This window comes from Silene latifolia, chromosome 9 (genome assembly GCF_048544455.1).
Source record: "Silene latifolia isolate original U9 population chromosome 9, ASM4854445v1, whole genome shotgun sequence".
In the NCBI taxonomy this organism is placed as follows: domain Eukaryota; kingdom Viridiplantae; phylum Streptophyta; class Magnoliopsida; order Caryophyllales; family Caryophyllaceae; genus Silene; species Silene latifolia.
The window spans coordinates 215050813-215068655 of NC_133534.1; the positions used below are offsets into that span (position 1 = coordinate 215050813).

Sequence of the window (17843 nt, forward strand, 5' to 3'; positions counted from 1 at the left end):
TTCATTAGTCCATGTGACTCGTTGTGTGAACCATTTGTCCTTGTTTATTAGTAAATGTGACTTGTTGTGTGAACCATGGGTTCATTAGTACTTGTGACTCGTTGTGTTAAACAATTGTACTTGTTCATCAGTCCATGTGACTCGTGGTGTGAACCATTTGTCCTTGTTCATTAGCCCTTGTGACTCGTTGTGTGAACCATTTATATTTTTTCATTAGTCCTTGTGACTCGTTGTCTTAAAACAATTGTACTTGTTCATTAGTACGTGACTCATTGTGTGAACCATTTGTCCTTGTTCATTAGTCCTAGTGACTCGTTGTGTTAAAACAATTGTACTTATTCATTAGTCTTTGTGACTCGTTGTGTAAACTATTTGTCCTTGTTCATTAGTCCTAGTGACTCGTTGTGTTAAAACAATTGTACTTTTTCATTAGTCCATGCGACTCATTGTGTGAACCATTTGTCCTTGTTCATTAGCCCTTGTGACTCGTTGTGTTAAAACAATTGTAATTGTTCATTAGTCCATGTGACTCGTTGTGTGAACCATTTATCCTTATTCATTAGTCCTTGTGGCTCTTTGTGTTAAACAATTGTAATTTTTCATTAGTCCATGTGACTTGTTGTGTGAACCATTTGTCCTTGTTCATTAGTCCTTGTGACTCGTTGTGTTAAACAATTGGAATTGTTCATTAGTCCATGTGACTCATTGTGTGAACCATTTGTCCTTGTTCATTAGCCCTAATGACTCGTTGTGTTAAAACAATTGTACTTGTTCATTAGTCCATGTGACTCGTTGTGTAAACCATTTGTCCTTTTTCATTAGTGCTAGTGACTCGTTGTGTTAAAACAATTGTACTTGTTCATTAGTCCATGTGACTCGTTGTGTAAACCATTTGTCCTTGTTCATTAGCCCTTGTGACTCGTTGTGTTAAAACAATTGTAATTGTTCATTAGTCCATGTGACTCGTGGTGTGAACCATTTATCCTTGTTCATTAGTTCTTGTGACTCGTTGTGTTAAACAATTGTAATTGTTCATTAGTCCATGTCACTTGTTGTGTGAACCATTTGTCCTTGTTCATAAGTCCTTGTGACTCGTTGTGTTAAAACAATTGTAATTGTTCATTAGTCCATGTGACTAATTGTGTGAACCATTTGTCCTTGTTCATTAGCTCTTGCGACTCGTTGTGTGAACCAATTTTCCTTGTTTATTAGTAAATGTGACTCGTTGTGTGAACCATTTGTCCTTGTTCATTAGTCCTTATGACACGTTGTGTTAAACAATTGTACCGGTTCATTAGTCCATGTGACTCGTGTTGTGAACCATTTGTCCTTGTTCATTAGCCCTTGTGACTCGTTGTGTTAAAAGAATTGTACTTGTTCATTAGTCTATGTGACTCGTTCTGTAAACCATTTGTCCTTGTTCATTAGCCCTTGTGACTCGTTGTGTTAAAACAATTGTACATGTTCATTAGTCCATGTGACTCGTTGTGTGAACCATTTGTCCTTGTTCATTAGCCCTAGTGACTCGTTGTGTTAAAACAATTGTACTTGTTCATTAGTCCATGTGACGCGTTGTGTAAACAATTTTTCCTTGTTCATTAGCCCTTGTGACTCGTTGTGTTAAAACAATTGTACTTGTTCATTAGTCCATGTGACTCGTTGTGTGAACCATTTGTCCTTGTTAAGTAGCTCTTGCGACTCGTTGTGTGAACCATTTGTCCTTGTTTATTAGTAAATGTGACTAGTTGTGTAAACCATTTATCCTTATTCATTAGTCCTTGTGACTCGTTGTGTTAAAACAATTGTACTTGTTCATTAGTCCATGTGACTCGTTGTGTGAACCATTTGTCCTTGTTCATTAGCCCTAATGACTCGTTGTGTTAAAACAATTGTACTTGTTCATTAGTCCATGTGACTCGTTGTGTAAACCATTTGTCCTTTTTCATTAGTCCTAGTGACTCTTTGTGTTAAAACAATTGTACTTGTTCATTAGTCCATGTGACTCGTTGTGTAAACCATTTGTCCTTGTTCATTAGCCCTTGTGACTCGTTGTGTTAAAACAATTGTAATTGTTCATTAGTCCATGTGACTCGTGGTGTGAAACATTTATCCTTGTTCATTAGTTCTTGTGACTCGTTGTGTTAAACAATTGTAATTGTTCATTAGTCCATGTGACTCGTTGTGTGAACCATTTGTCCTTGTTCATTAGTCCTTGTGACTCGTTGTGTTAAACAATTGTACTTGTTCATTACTCCATGTGACTTGTTGTGTGAACCATTTGTCCTTGTTCATTAGTCCTTGTGACTCGTTGTGTAAACCATTTGTCCTTGTTCATTAGTCCTTGTGACTCGTTGAGTTAAAACAATTGTACTTGTTCATTAGTCCATGTGACTCGTTGTGTGAACCATTTGTCCTTGTTTATTAGTAAATGTGACTCGTTGTGTGAACATTTGTCCTTGTTCATTAGTACTTGTGACTCGTTGTGTTAAACAATTGTACTTGTTCATTAGTCCCTGTGACTCGTGGTGTGAACCATTTGTCCTTGTTCATTAGCCCTTGTGACTCGTTGTGTGAACCATTTATATTTTTTCATTAGTCCTTGTGACTCGTTGTGTTAAAACAATTGTACTTGTTCATTAGTACGTGACTCATTATGTGAACCATTTGTCCTTGTTCATTAGTCCTAGTGACTCGTTGTGTTAAAACAATTGTACTTATTCATTAGTCTTTGTGACTCGTTGTGTTAACTATTTGTCCTTGTTCATTAGTCCTAGTGACTCGTTGTGTTAAAACAATTGTACTTTTTCATTAGTCCATGCGACTCATTGTGTGAACCATTTGTCCTTGTTCATTAGCCCTTGTGACTCGTTGTATTAAAACAATTGTAATTGTTCATTAGTCCATGTGACTCGTTGTGTGAACCATTTATCCTTATTCATTAGTCCTTGTGGCTCGTTGTGTTAAACAATTGTAATTTTTCATTAGTCCATGTGACTTGTTGTGTGAACCATTTGTCCTTGTTCATTAATCCTTGTGACTCGTTGTGTTAAACAATTGTAATTGTTCATTAGTCCATGTGACTCGTTGTGTGAACCATTTGTCCTTGTTCATTAGGCCTTGTGACTCGTTGTGTTAAACAATTGTACTTGTTCATTACTCCATGTGACTTGTTGTGTGAATCATTTTACCTTGTTCATTAGTCCTTGTGACTCGTTGTGTAAACCATTTGTCCTTGTTCATTAGTCCTTGTGACTCGTTGTGTTAAAACAATTGTACTTGTTCATTAGTCCATGTGACTCGTTGTGTGAACCATTTGTCCTTGTTCATTAGCTCTTGCGACTCGTTGTGTGAACCATTTGTCCTTGTTTATTAGTAAATGTGACTCGTTGTGTGAACCATTTGTTCTTGTTCATTAGTCCTTGTGACACGTTGTGTTAAACAATTGTACTTGTTCATTAGTCCATGTGACTCGTGTTGTGAACCATTTGTCCTTGTTCATTAGCCATTGTGACTCTTTGTGTGAACCACTTGTCCTTGTTTATTAGTAAATGTGACTAGTTGTGTAAACCATTTATCCTTATTCATTAGTCCTTGTGACTCGTTGTATTAAAACAATTGTACTTGTTCATTAGTCCATGTGACTCGTTGTGTGAACCATTTGTCCTTGTTCATTAGCCCTAATGACTCGTTGTGTTAAAATTGTACTTGTTCATTAGTCCATGTGAATCGTTGTGTGAACCATTTGTCCTTGTTTATTAGCCCTTGTGACTCGTTGTGTTAAAAAGATTGTACATGTTCATTAGTCCATGTGACTCGTTGTATGAACCATTTGTCCTTGTTCATTAGCCCTAGTGACTCGTTGTGTTAAAACAATTGTACTTGTTCATTAGTCCATGTGACTCGTTGTGTAAACCATTTTTCCTTGTTCATTATCCCTTGTGACTCGTTGTGTTAAAACAATTGTACTTGTTCATTAGTCCATGTGACTCGTTGTGTGAACCATTTGTCCTTGTTCAATAGCTCTTGCGACTCGTTGTGTGACCCATTTGTCCTTGTTTATTAGTAAATGTGACTCGTTGTGTGAACCATTTGTCCTTGTTCATTAGTCCTTGTGACACGTTGTGTTAAACAATTGTACTTGTTCATTAGTCCATGTGACTCGTGTTGTGAACCATTTGTCCTTGTTCATTAGCCCTTGTGACTCTTTGTGTGAACCATTTGTCCTTGTTTATTAGTAAATGTGACTAGTTGTGTAAACCATTTATCCTTATTCATTAGTCCTTGTGACTCGTTGTATTAAAACAATTGTACTTGTTCATTAGTCCATGTGACTCGTTGCGTGAACCATTTGTCCTTGTTCATTAGCCCTAATGACTCGTTGTGTTAAAACAATTGCACTTGTTCATTAGTCCATGTGAATCGTTGTGTAAACCATTTGTCCTTTTTCATTAGTCCTAGTGACTCGTTGTGTTAAAACAATTGTACTTGTTCATTAGTCCATGTGACTCGTTGTGTAAACCATTTGTCCTTGTTCATTAGCCCTTGTGACTCGTTGTGTTAAAACAATTGTAATTGTTCATTAGTCCATGTGACTCGTTGTGTGAACCATTTATCCTTGTTCATTAGTTCTTGTGACTCGTTGTGTTAAACAATTGTAATTGTTCATTAGTCCATGTCACTTGTTGTGTGAACCATTTGTCCTTGTTCATTAGTCCTTGTGACTCGTTGTGTTAAAACAATTGTACTCGTTCATTAGTCCATGTGACTCGTTGTGTGAACCATTTGTCCTTGTTTATTAGTAAATGTGACTCGTTGTGTGAACCATTTGTCCTTGTTCGTTAGTACTTGTGACTCGTTGTGTTAAACAATTGTACTTGTTCATTAGTCCATGTGACTCGTGGTGTGAACCATTTGTCCTTGTTCATTAGCCCTTGTGACTCGTTGTGTGAACCATTTATATTTTTTCATTAGTCCTTGTGACTCGTTGTCTTAAAACAATTGTACTTGTTCATTAGTACGTGACTCATTGTGTGAACCATTTGTCCTTGTTCATTAGTCCTAGTGACTCGTTGTGTTCAAACAATTGTACTTATTCATTAGTCTTTGTGACTCGTTGTGTAAACTATTTGTCCTTGTTCATTAGTCCTAGTGACTCGTTGTGTTAAAACAATTGTACTTTTTCATTAGTCCATGCGACTCATTATGTGAACCATTTGTCCTTGTTCATTAGCCCTTGTGACTCATTGTGTTAAAACAATTGTAATTATTCATTAGTCCATGTGACTCGTTGTGTGAACCATTTATCCTTATTCATTAGTCCTTGTGGCTCGTTGTGTTAAACAATTATAATTTTTCATTAGTCCATGTGACTTGTTGTGTGAACCATTTGTCCTTGTTCATTAGTCCTTGTGACTCGTTGGGTTAAACAATTGGAATTGTTCATTAGTCCATGTGACTCATTGTGTGAACCATTTGTCCTTGTTCATTAGTCCTTGTGACTCGTTGTGTTAAACAATTGTACTTGTTCATTAGTCCATGTGACTTGTTGTGTGAACCATTTGTCCTTGTTCATTAGCTCTTGCGACTCGTTGTGTGAACCATTTGTCCTTGTTTATTAGTAAATGTGACTCGTTGTGTGAACCATTATTCCTTGTTCATTATTCCTTGTGACACGTTGTGTTAAACAATTGTACTTGTTCATTAGTCCATGTGACTCGTTGTGTTAAACAATTGTAATTGTTCATTAGTCCATGTCACTTGTTGTGTGAACCATTTGTCCTTGTTCATTAGTCCTTGTGACTCGTTGTGTTAAACAATTGTACTTGTTCATTAGTCCATGTGACTCGTTGTGTGAACCATTTGTCCTTGTTCATTAGTCCTTGTGAGTCGTTGTGTAAACCATTTGTCCTTGTTCATTAGTCCTTGTGACTCATTGTGTTAAAACAATTGTACTTGTTCATTAGTCCATGTGACTCATTGTGTGAAACGTTTGTCCTTGTTCATTAGCTCTTGTGACTCGTTGTGTGAACCATTTGTCCTTGTTTATTAGTAAATGTGACTCGTTGTGTGAACCATTTGTCCTTGTTCATTAGTCCTTGTGACTCGTTGTGTTAAACAATTGTACTTGTTTATTAGTCCATGTGACTCGTGTTCTGAACCATTTGTCCTTGTTCATTAGTCCTTGTGACTCGTTGTGTAAACCGTTTGTCCTGGTTCATTAGTCCTTGTGACTCGTTGTGTTAAAACAATTGTACTTGTTCATTAGCCCCTGTGACTCGTTGTGTTAAAACAATTGTACTTGTTCATTAGTCCATGTGACTCGTTGTGTGAACCATTTGTCCTTCTTCATTAGCCCTTGTAGTCTCGTTGTGTTAAAACAATTGTAATTGTTCTTTAGTCCATGTGACTCGTTGTTTGAACCATTTATCCTTGTTCATTAGTCCTTGTGACTCGTTGTGTTAAAACAAATGTACTTGTTCATTAGTACATGTGACTAATTGTGTGAACCATTTGTCCTTGTTCATTAGCTCTTGCAACTCGTTGTGTGAACCATTTGTCCTTGTTTATTAGTAAATGTGACTCGTTGTGTGAACCATTTGTCCTTGTTCATTAGTCCTTGTGACATGTTGTGTTAAACAATTGTACTTGTTCATTAGTCCATGTGACTCGTGTTGTGAACCATTTGTCCTTGTTCATTAGCCCTTGTGACTCTTTGTGTGAACCATTTGTCCTTGTTTATTAGTAAATGTGACTAGTTGTGTGAACCATTTATCCTTATTCATTAGTCCTTGTGACTCGTTGTGTTAAAACAATTGTACTTGTTCATTAGTTCATGTGACTCGTTGTGTGAACCATTTGTCCTTGTTCATTAGCCCTAGTCACTCGTTGTGTTAAAACATTTGTACTTGTTCATTAGTCCATGTGACTCGTTGTGTAAACCATTTGTCCTTGTTCATTAGTCCTTGTGACTCATTGTGTTAAAACAATTGTAATTGTTCATTAGTCCATGTGACTCGTTGTGTGAACCATTTATCCTTGTTCATTAGTCCATGTGACTCGTTGTGTTAAACAATTGTAATTGTTCATTAGTCCATGTCACTTGTTGTGTGAACCATTTGTCCTTGTTCATTAGTCCTTGTGACTCGTTGTGTTAAACAATTGTACTTGTTCATTAGTCCATGTGACTTGTTGTGTGAACCATTTGTCCTTGTTCATTAGTCCTTGTGACTCGTTGTGTAAACCATTTGTCCTTGTTCATTAGTCCTTGTGACTCGTTGTGTTAAAACAATTGTACTTGTTCATTAGTCCATGTGACTCGTTCTGTGAACCGTTTGTCCTTGTTCATTAGCCCTTGTGACTCGTTGTGTGAACCATTTGTCCTTGTTTATTAGTAAATGTGACTCGTTGTGTGAACCATTTGTCCTTGTTCATTAGTCCTTGTAACTCGTTGTGTTAAACAATTGTACTTGTTCATTAGTCCATGTGACTCGTGTTCTGAACCATTTGTCCTTGTTCATTAGTCCTTGTGACTCGTTGTGTAAACCATTTATCCTTGTTCATTAGTCCTTGTGACTCGTTGTGTTAAAACAATTGTACTTGTTCGTTGTGTGAACCATTTGTCCTTGTTCATTAGCCCTTGTGACTCGTTGTGTTAAAACAATTGTACTTGTTCATTAGTCCATGTGACTCGTTGTGTAAACCATTTGTCCTTGTTCATTAGCCCTTGTGACTCGTTGTGTTAAAACAATTGTACTTGTTCATTAGTCCATGTGACTCGTTGTGTGAACCATTTGTCCTTGTTCATTAGCCCTGGTAGTCTCGTTGTGTTAAAACAATTGTAATTTTTCTTTAGTCCATGTGACTCGTTGTGTGAACCATTTATCCTTGTTCATTAGTCCTTGTGACTCGTTGTGTTAAAACAAATGTACTTGTTCATTAGTACATGTGACTAATTGTGTGAACCATTTGTCCTTGTTCATTAGGCCTAGTGACTCATTGTGTTAAAACAATTGTACTTATTCATTAGTCCTTGTGACTCGTTGTGTAAACCATTTGTCCTTTTTCATTAGTCCTAGTGACTCGTTGTGTTAAAACAATTGTAATTGTTCATTAGTCCATGTCACTTGTTGTGTGAACCATTTGTCCTTGTTCATTAGTCCTTGTGACTCGTTGTGTTAAAACAATTGTACTTGTTCATTAGTCCATGTGACTCGTTGTGTGAACCATTTGTCCTTGTTTATTAGTAAATGTGACTCGTTGTGTGAACCATTTGTCCTTGTTCATTAGTACTTGTGACTCGTTGTGTTAAACAATTGTACTTGTTCATTAGTCCATGTGACTCGTGGTGTGAACCATTTGTCCTTGTTCATTAGCCCTTGTGACTCGTTGTGTGAACCATTTATATTTTTTCATTAGTCCTTGTGACTCGTTGTGTTAAAACAATTGTACTTGTTCATTAGTTCGTGACTCATTGTGTGAACCATTTGTCCTTGTTCATTAGTCCTAGTGACTCGTTGTGTTAAAACAATTGTACTTATTCATTAGTCTTTGTGACTCGTTGTGTAAACTATTTGTCCTTGTTCAGTAGTCCTAGTGACTCGTTGTGTTAAAACAATTGTACTTTTTCATTAGTCCATGTGACTCATTGTGTGAACCATTTGTCCTTGTTCATTAGCCCTTGTGACTCGTTGTGTTAAAACAATTGTACTTGTTCATTAGTCCATGTGACTCGTGTTCTGAACCATTTGTCCTTGTTCATTAGTCCTTGTGACTCGTTGTGTAAACCGTTTGTCCTGGTTCATTAGTCCTTGTGACTCGTTGTGTTAAAACAATTGTACTTGTTCATTAGCCCTTGTGACTCGTTGTGTTAAAACAATTGTACTTGTTCATTAGTCCATGTGACTCGTTGTGTGAACCATTTGTCCTTCTTCATTAGCCCTTGTAGTCTCGTTGTGTTAAAACAATTGTAATTGTTCTTTAGTCCATGTGACTCGTTGTTTGAACCATTTATCCTTGTTCATTAGTCCTTGTGACTCGTTGTGTTAAAACAAATGTACTTGTTCATTAGTACATGTGACTAATTGTGTGAACCATTTGTCCTTGTTCATTAGCTCTTGCGACTCGTTGTGTGAACCATTTGTCCTTGTTTATTAGTAAATGTGACTCGTTGTGTGAACCATTTGTCCTTGTTCATTAGTCCTTGTGACACGTTGTGTTAAACAATTGTACTTGTTCATTAGTCCATGTGACTCGTGTTGTGAACCATTTGTCCTTGTTCATTAGCCCTTGTGACTCTTTGTGTGAACCATTTGTTCTTGTTTATTAGTAAATGTGACTAGTTGTGTGAACCATTTATCCTTATTCATTAGTCCTTGTGACTCGTTGTGTTAAAACAATTGTACTTGTTCATTAGTTCATGTGACTCGTTGTGTGAACCATTTGTCCTTGTTCATTAGCCCTAGTGACTCGTTGTGTTAAAACAATTGTACTTGTTCATTAGTCCATGTGACTCGTTGTGTAAACCATTTGTCCTTGTTCATTAGTCATTGTGACTCATTGTGTTAAAACAATTGTAATTGTTCATTAGTCCATGTGACTCGTTGTGTGAACCATTTATCCTTGTTCATTAGTCCATGTGACTCGTTGTGTTAAACAATTGTAATTGTTCATTAGTCCATGTCACTTGTTGTGTGAACCATTTGTCCTTGTTCATTAGTCCTTGTGACTCGTTGTGTTAAACAATTGTACTTGTTCATTAGTCCATGTGACTTGTTGTGTGAACCATTTGTCCTTGTTCATTAGTCCTTGTGACTCGTTGTGTAAACCATTTGTCCTTGTTCATTAGTCCTTGTGACTCGTTGTGTTAAAATAATTGTACTTGTTCATTAGTCCATGTGACTCGTTCTGTGAACCGTTTGTCCTTGTTCATTAGCCCTTGTGACTCGTTGTGTGAACCATTTGTCCTTGTTTATTAGTAAATGTGACTCGTTGTGTGAACCATTTATCCTTGTTCATTAGTCCTTGTAACTCGTTGTGTTAAACAATTGTACTTGTTCATTAGTCCATGTGACTCGTGTTCTGAACCATTTGTCCTTGTTTATGCAAAATGAAGTCCAATTCTTGGGCTTTATCATTTCTGACCGTGGCATATTGGTTGATCAAGAGAAGGTTAAGGCAATCAAATCATGGCCTATACCTAAGAATATCACGGATGTAAGGAGTTTCCATGGGTTGGCATCATTCTATAGGAGGTTCATCAAAGATTTTAGCACACTTATGGCTCCTATAACCGAATGTATGAAGAAAGGGGAGTTCAAATGGGGAGACAAGGCTAAATCATCCTTCAATATCATCAAAGAGAAGCTTTGTGAGTCTCCTATTCTTACTTTGCCAAATTTCAATAAGTTGTTTGAAGTCGAGTGTGATGCTAGTGGCATTGGCATTGGGGCTGTCCTTGTTCAAGAGCACAAGCCAATTGCTTACTTTAGTGAGAAATTGAGTGGTGCCAAACTCAATTACTCAACTTATGATAAGGAGTTCTATGCTATTGTTCGAGCCTTAACCCATTGGAGTCACTACTTGAAACCACGACCATTCGTCCTACATTCTGATCATGAGGCTCTCAAATACATTAATGGTCAACACAAGCTCAATCATAGGCATGCTAAATGGGTGGTGATGTAAAACAGTATGGAAAAACGAGAATGAACAGATCGTTGAACTGTTCGTTTGAGTTTGTTAATTCTGTGATTGTGTATGTCGTGATAATTGGTAAATTTGCAGCGGAAATTGATTTGTTTGGACTGATTATTTCGTGATTAAGGATGTAACCTGGATAGTATGGTTAATTCCTAGTCCTAACCTCGCAAGGTGTCAAACGCAGATTCACGCAATCAACCTCGCAAGGAAGATCTAAAGATTAAGCTCGCAAACCTAATCAGAATAATGCTCACAAATGTAAACAATTTTATTGCTGGAAATTCGATGGTGTTTCTCTGATCATACACGGCCTAATATACTCCTAAACGAGGTCACAATTCGACCCAAACCCTAGCTTGGAAATTAAGCTATCTTTCCTTTTCCTAAACTAACTAGGAAAATTATTCCCCTTTCCTAAACTAACTAGGAAAGTAATTAAAATACTAAAAACTAGAATACAATCAGATTTAGGGTATTCTAATTTGACTAGGATTAGGAAAATCTAGCTTTCCTAACTTTATTAGAAATAGTAATTAACTAACTTATTATTCCTACACGATTTAGGAAACCGTGTATCCTAACCATCCTAGGAGCCGTGATATGCAGCCCCAGAGCCGTGTTATGCAGCTCCCATGCCTTCCCATTTTAGCATCAACACATTACTCGATCCAAGCTCAAATCCTTTTACTAGTTGAGTTACATTTCGACTAATAAGGATCTCATTTGCTTGTTCCGAACATGCTCCTGCATCATTCTCTCCTTCTTTTCGAGAATTTGCCCTCAAATCCTCGTCTTCTAGATACGGTGATAGGTCGCCTACATTGAATGTCGCGCTCACCCCACCATATTCACTCGGCAACTCCAGCTTGTATGCGTTAGAACCATAACATTCGAGGATCTTGAATGGACCATCTGCTCGCGGCATCAACTTATTCTTCCTTTTGGACGGAAATCGTTCCTTTCTCAAATGTAACCACACAAGATCACCTTCCTTGAAAACAGGCTGCTTTCGATGTTTATTAGCCTTCTCTTTGTATTTAGCATTTGCCTTCTCAATTTGAGCTCGAACTTGTTCACATACTCGGAGAAATGCAGCTTGTCTTTCTTTGGCTTCAAAACTTAACACATCTTTCTTTGGAATGGGTACTAAATCGATTGGCAGGTATGGATTCACGCCATAGACAATCTCGAATGGAGCTCGTCCTGTCGTCATTGATGGTGTACGATTACAAGCGAATTCAAAGATGCGCCAATTTGATATCCCAATCCTTTGTGCTTTTACTAACCAATCCTCGCAATAGACTTCCTAGAGTACGGTTGGTTACCTCGGTCCGACCATCCGTCTGGATGGTGTGATGTACTGAAAAGAAGCTTAGTTCCCATCAAACGCCATAACGTTTTCCCGAAGTAACTAAGAAACTTCACATCTCGATCTGAAACAATAGTAAGAGGTATTCCATGTAATCGAACGATCTCTCTATAGTACAAATCAGCCACTTTAGTTGCATCATCAGTCTTGTGACACGGAATAAAATGCGCCATCTTCGAGAATCGATCAACTACCACCATAATCGAGTCCTTACCCCTCTGAGTTCTCGGCAAACCAAGGATAAAATCCATGCTTACCTCATTCCATGGCTGTACAGGTACGGGTAGAGGTGTATACAAGCCCTTGGTGAACGTGCTTTTAGCCTTTTGACATACCACACATTTCGCCACAATCTCTTGCACGTCCTTATTCATTCTCGGCCAGTAGAAGTGTTCACTTAGGATGTCACTCGTCTTATTAACTCCAAAGTGTCCAAAGAATAGCCCCGCCATGAGCTTCTCGTACCAACAACTCCCTAATCGACCCATTCGGAATGCATAGCCGATTACCTTTGAAGAGATAGCCATCCCGAACAAGTATACAAACCCGTCGGATCAATGATTTCCTTTGAAAATTCTGGATCGGACTTGTACGATTCCTTGATATGTTCGAAACCAAGAATCCTTGCATCCAACTCAATCAACAGTGAATGCCTTCGTGATAATGCATCAGCCACGATATTAGAACTTCCCGTCTTATATTTTGAAGAAAACGTGAATGATTGCAAGAATTCTACCCATTTGGCATGTCTTTGATTTAACTTTTGCTGTCCATGGATGTGTTTAAGAGCCTCGTGATCAGAATGTAAAATAAACGGCTTCGGACGCAGATAATGACTCCAATGATCCAATGCTCTCACGATTGCATAAAACTCCTTGTCATAGGTTGAATAGTTCAACCTTGCACCGTTTAATTTCTCATTTGAAATATGCAATAGGCCTCTTTTCTTGTATTAACACGGCACCAATCCCAACACCACTTGCATCACACTCGACTTCAAACAATTTATTAAAATCAGGTAGTGCTAAAACAGGTCCGGAGCATAGCTTGCGTTTCACTTCTTCAAACGCCTTTTGGGCGCTGTTAGTCCACACGAACTCTCCCTTCTTGGTTAGCTCTGTAATTGGAGCCACAATCGAGCTAAAACCCTGGATGAACCGTCTATAAAATGATGCTAAACCATGAAAGCTTCGCACCTCTCCGTAGTTGATTTCGGAATCGCCAGGCTTGAATAGCATCGACCTTGGATGGGTCCATACTTACTCCGTCTTTTCCCACAATATAACCAAGAAAGACAACACTTGAGACCATAAAAGTACATTTTTCCAACTTACCATAAAGCTTCTGATCTCGCAAAACTTCAAACACAGCTCGCAAATGTCGTTTGTGCGACTCTTCATCTTTGCTATAAATCAGGATGTCGTCAAGATAGACCACCACAAATTCGTTAAGGAACGGCCTTAACACTTCATTCATCAACCTCATAAACGAACTAGGGGCATTGCACAATCCAAACGGCATCACAAGCCATTCATATAACCCTTGCTTCGTTTTAAACGCGGTCTTCCACTCATCCGCTTCTCGAATCCTCATTTGATGGTAGCCACTCCTCAAATCCAGTTTAGAAAAGACACTCGAACCAGAAAGTTCGTCAAGCATATCATCAAGTCTTGGCATAGGAAAGCGATATTTGATTGTAATGTTATTTACCGCTCTACTATCAATGCACATTCTCCAAGTCCCTTCCTTCTTTGGCACTAATAACGCAAGCACCGCACATGGACTTAAGCTCTCTTGAACATATCCCCTATCTATCAATTCTTGGACTTGTCTCTATAACTCCTTTGCTTCCTCTGGATTACAGCGATAGGCCTGCTTATTAGGCAATGCCGCCCCTGGAATCAGATCTATTTGGTGTTCAATACCACGTAAAGGAGGTAACCCATCCGGTAATTCATCCGGAAACACATCCCGGAACTCTTCTAACAACTCCTGTACCCCACGGTCATCACACACACCAACGGACCCCAAGTCACGAACCAGCAGCACATAAGTTCGTTCTCCACGAGCTAAAGCCTCTTCAACCTCCCGAGCCTCCATAAACATACTCCCCTTCTTTGTTCTAGACTCTCTAATCTTATTAGGTGACATAGGTTTCAGATTATATCTCACGTTACCCTTCATCACGCTATACACATTGGCTCTCCCGTCATGTTCAACCTTTCTATCGAATTGCCAAGGCCTACCCAACAGAATGTGGCATGCATTCATAGGAATTATATCGCACCACACCTCATCATTATAGGGTCCTAGACTCAACGAAACTAAGGCCTGTTTCTTAACTTGGATCCCATTCTCCCCATTCAGCCAATGTAATTTATATGGTTTAACTCGGTCTTTAGTTTGCAATTTCAGTTCATCAACAAGGTCCCTTGCTACTACATTAGCACACGATCCACTATCAATAATAAGATTGCAAATTTTACGGTTTACCTTGCACCGAGTATGGAAGATCTGCTCCCGTTGTTCATTCTCAGCTGAACCCGTTTCCATATGTAAATTACGCAAAGACTAAACACTCCTCTTCACTCAACGGATCCAAATCGTAGACTATCCCTTCACCATCGGTTTCAACATTCTCTTGAACTGTTTCATCTTCTCGCGTGACAAATCCGGAATTATATCACATAATTCTTGAGTACATTAGGGCTCGTTTATGAGGACACTCGTTTGCTATATGACCATAGCCTTGACACTTGAAACAACGCCTCAAAGAACTCCCTTTTGGCTCGGCAACACCCTTTCCTTTGTCCTTGGTTTCTTCTTTCGGGGTTTCCTTAGCCTTGCTAGGAGCTGGCCTGGAATATGAGCTGGTTCCCGAATTTTGTCCCTTGGAATAAGTATAAGGTTTTCGTGCCTTATCATGCTTCTCAAATTTCAACGCCAATCTGCAAACATCGCTAAATCCATCGTAATTCTGGATTTCTACCTTCGTTGAAATAGCGGGTGTTAGGCCCTTGATGAATCTCGCCACTCTTAGCTCTTCTTTCTCCTCAAGATCGCACACAATTGACATCTTCTCGAATTCTTTGATATATTCAGTCACCGACATGCTTCCTTGCTCTAAAGATTGGAGCTTTAAGTAGTTATCTTGCTCATAATCCCTTGGCAGGAATCGCCTCATCAAGTGCTTCTTTAATTTGATCCAAGATTCGATCTTGTCTTTGCCTTCCTTTCTTCTTTGTTTTTTCAGATTTTCGTACCATAAAGATGCATACTTTGTAAGTTTCAAGATTGCAACTTTAAATTGCTTCTTGTCATCGTACTCTTTATACTCGAAAACCCTTTCAGCTTGTCTTACCCAATCCAGAAATTTTTCCGGATCCATCTCGCCATTAAAGTCAGGAATATCGAGTTTTAAACCCCGATCATCATCGTTCTTATTTTTTGACTTCATCTTTGGCTGCTCGTCCTCTTCTTCAGATTCGGATGGAGTGTCCGATTCTTTTTTCTTCTCTTTAGCCTTCAACATGCTTGCTATATTTTTTAACACATAAGCCATCTGAGCCATCTCCAACTTCAGCTCGTTATGACCATCTTCCCATGTTTTCGGACCTTCTTCACCGTCTTTAACCATGATTAGCAACGTCCCAAGACAGATCTATTAAGGAATAAATCTGAACTTAGCTCTGGTAACCAATTTGATGTAAAACAGTATGGAAAAACGAGAATGAACAGATCGTTGAACTGTTCGTTTGAGTTTGTTAATTCTGTGATTGTGTATGTCGTGATAATTGGTAAATTTGCAGCGGAAATTGATTTGTTTGGACTGATTATTTCGTGATTAAGGATGTAACCTGGATAGTATGGTGAATTCCTAGTCCTAACTTCGCAAGGTGTCAAACGCAGATTCACGCAATCAACCTCGCAAGGAAGATCTAAAGATTAAGCTCGCAAACCTAATCAGAATAATGCTCACAAATGTAAACAATTTTATTGCTGGAAATTCGATGGTGTTTCTCTGATCATACACGGCCTAATATACTCCTAAACGAGGTCACAATTCGACCCAAACCCTAGCTTGGAAATTAAGCTATCTTTCCTTTTCCTAAACTAACTAGGAAAATTATTCCCCTTTCCTAAACTAACTAGGAAAGTAATTAAAATACTAAAAACTAGAATACAATCAGATTTAGGGTATTCTAATTTGACTAGGATTAGGAAAATCTAGCTTTCCTAACTTTATTAGAAATAGTAATTAACTAACTTATTATTCCTACACGATTTAGGAAACCGTGTATCCTAACCATCCTAGGAGCCGTGATATGCAGCTCCCATGCCTTCCCATTTTAGCATCAACACATTACTCGATCCAAGCTCAAATCCTTTTACTAGTTGAGTTACATTTCGACTAATAAGGATCTCATTTGCTTGTTCCGAACATGCTCCTGCATCAGGTGGAGTTCTTACAATCCTTCAACTTCTCAAGCAAGTACATAGAGGGGAAAGATAACATAGTGGCTGATGCATTGTCAAGGAGGTTCATTATGTTGAGTTTCATGGAGCAAAGGGTCCTTGGGTTTGAGTACATGAAAGAATTATATGTGGAAGATCCGGATTTTAAAGGAGAATGGGAGCTCCTTCAATCTGGCCAAATCAAGCTCAAGAGCAAATACTTGGTTCAAAATGGGTTCTTATTCTTTGGGAACAAGTTGTGTGTGCCTAGGGGACCTTATAGAAACTTGTTGATAAGGGAAGTTCACTCCAATGGTCTTGCCGGGCACTTTGGCATTCAAAAGACCTATGACATACTCCAAGAGCAATTCTATTGGCCTAAGATGCTTGGGGATGTCCAAGATGTGATCAAGAGGTGTGCTCCTTATCAACAATCAAAATCCTATTTCCAAACAGGCCTCTACACACCTTTGCCGGTTCCAAATCAGCCATGGGAAGACATAAGCATGGATTTCATTGTTGCTTTACCAAGAACTCAAAGAGGGAAGGATTCAATCATGGTGGTTGTGGATAGAGCAAAATGGCTCATTTCATTGCTTGCAAGAAAACCGAAGATGCAACTAGTGTGGCCGAGCTCTATTTCAAAGAAGTGGTCAAGCTACATGGTATTCCTAAGTCCATTGTCTCGGATAGGGATTCCAAGTTCATGAGTCATTTTTGGAGAACCTTATGGAAGCTACTCAAAACAAGGCTCTTGTTTAGCACCTCCCATCACCCTCAAACTGATGGGCAAACGGAAGTTACCAACAAGACCTTGGGGAGGATCCTTAGGTGCACGGTTGCAAGATCATTGAAAGATTGGGACCTCAAACTAGCTCAAGCCGAGTTTGCCTTCAACCGAGCCCCTTCCACAACCACGGGCAAGTCTCCATTTGAGGTGGTATATGGCGTGAATCCTATGATGCCTACTGATTTGGCACCCATCAAAAGAAATACCATTGATTATGATGCTAAGAAAAGGGTTGAACAAATGCTCCATGTCCATGAACAAGTCAAGAAGCAAATTGAGAAGGCTAATGAGGCTCACAAGGCCAAATCCAAGGGTGTTAAGGGAACCAAAAGCTTTGAACCCGGAGATCTTGTTTGGATACACTTGAGGAAAGAAAGATTTCCAGAAAAAAGGAAGAATAAGCTCATGCCTAGAGCTGATGGTCCATTCGAAGTACTTGAGAAGTTCGAGTCCAATGCATACAAGATAAACCTTCCCGGAGAATATGGAGTCCATGGAACTTTCAATGTTGGGGATTTAAGTCCTTATTAT

At 38.7% G+C, this 17843-nt stretch overlaps 1 protein-coding gene across 1 annotated transcript; it reads right to left on the reverse strand.

Moving 5' to 3' along the window:
• Positions 1–13900: 13900 nt before the first annotated feature.
• On the reverse strand, positions 13901–14620 carry LOC141602210 (uncharacterized). The gene has a single exon (XM_074422516.1). It carries the CDS (start codon positions 14618–14620, stop codon positions 13901–13903), a length of 720 nt encoding a protein of 239 aa, XP_074278617.1.
• Between the last annotated feature and the right edge of the window lie 3223 nt (positions 14621–17843).

Bases quoted from the DNA above. Each gene is read 5' to 3' on its own strand.
- LOC141602210 (XM_074422516.1), bottom strand. From the start codon at position 14,620: ATGGAAACGGGTTCAGCTGAGAATGAACAACGGGAGCAGATCTTCCAT.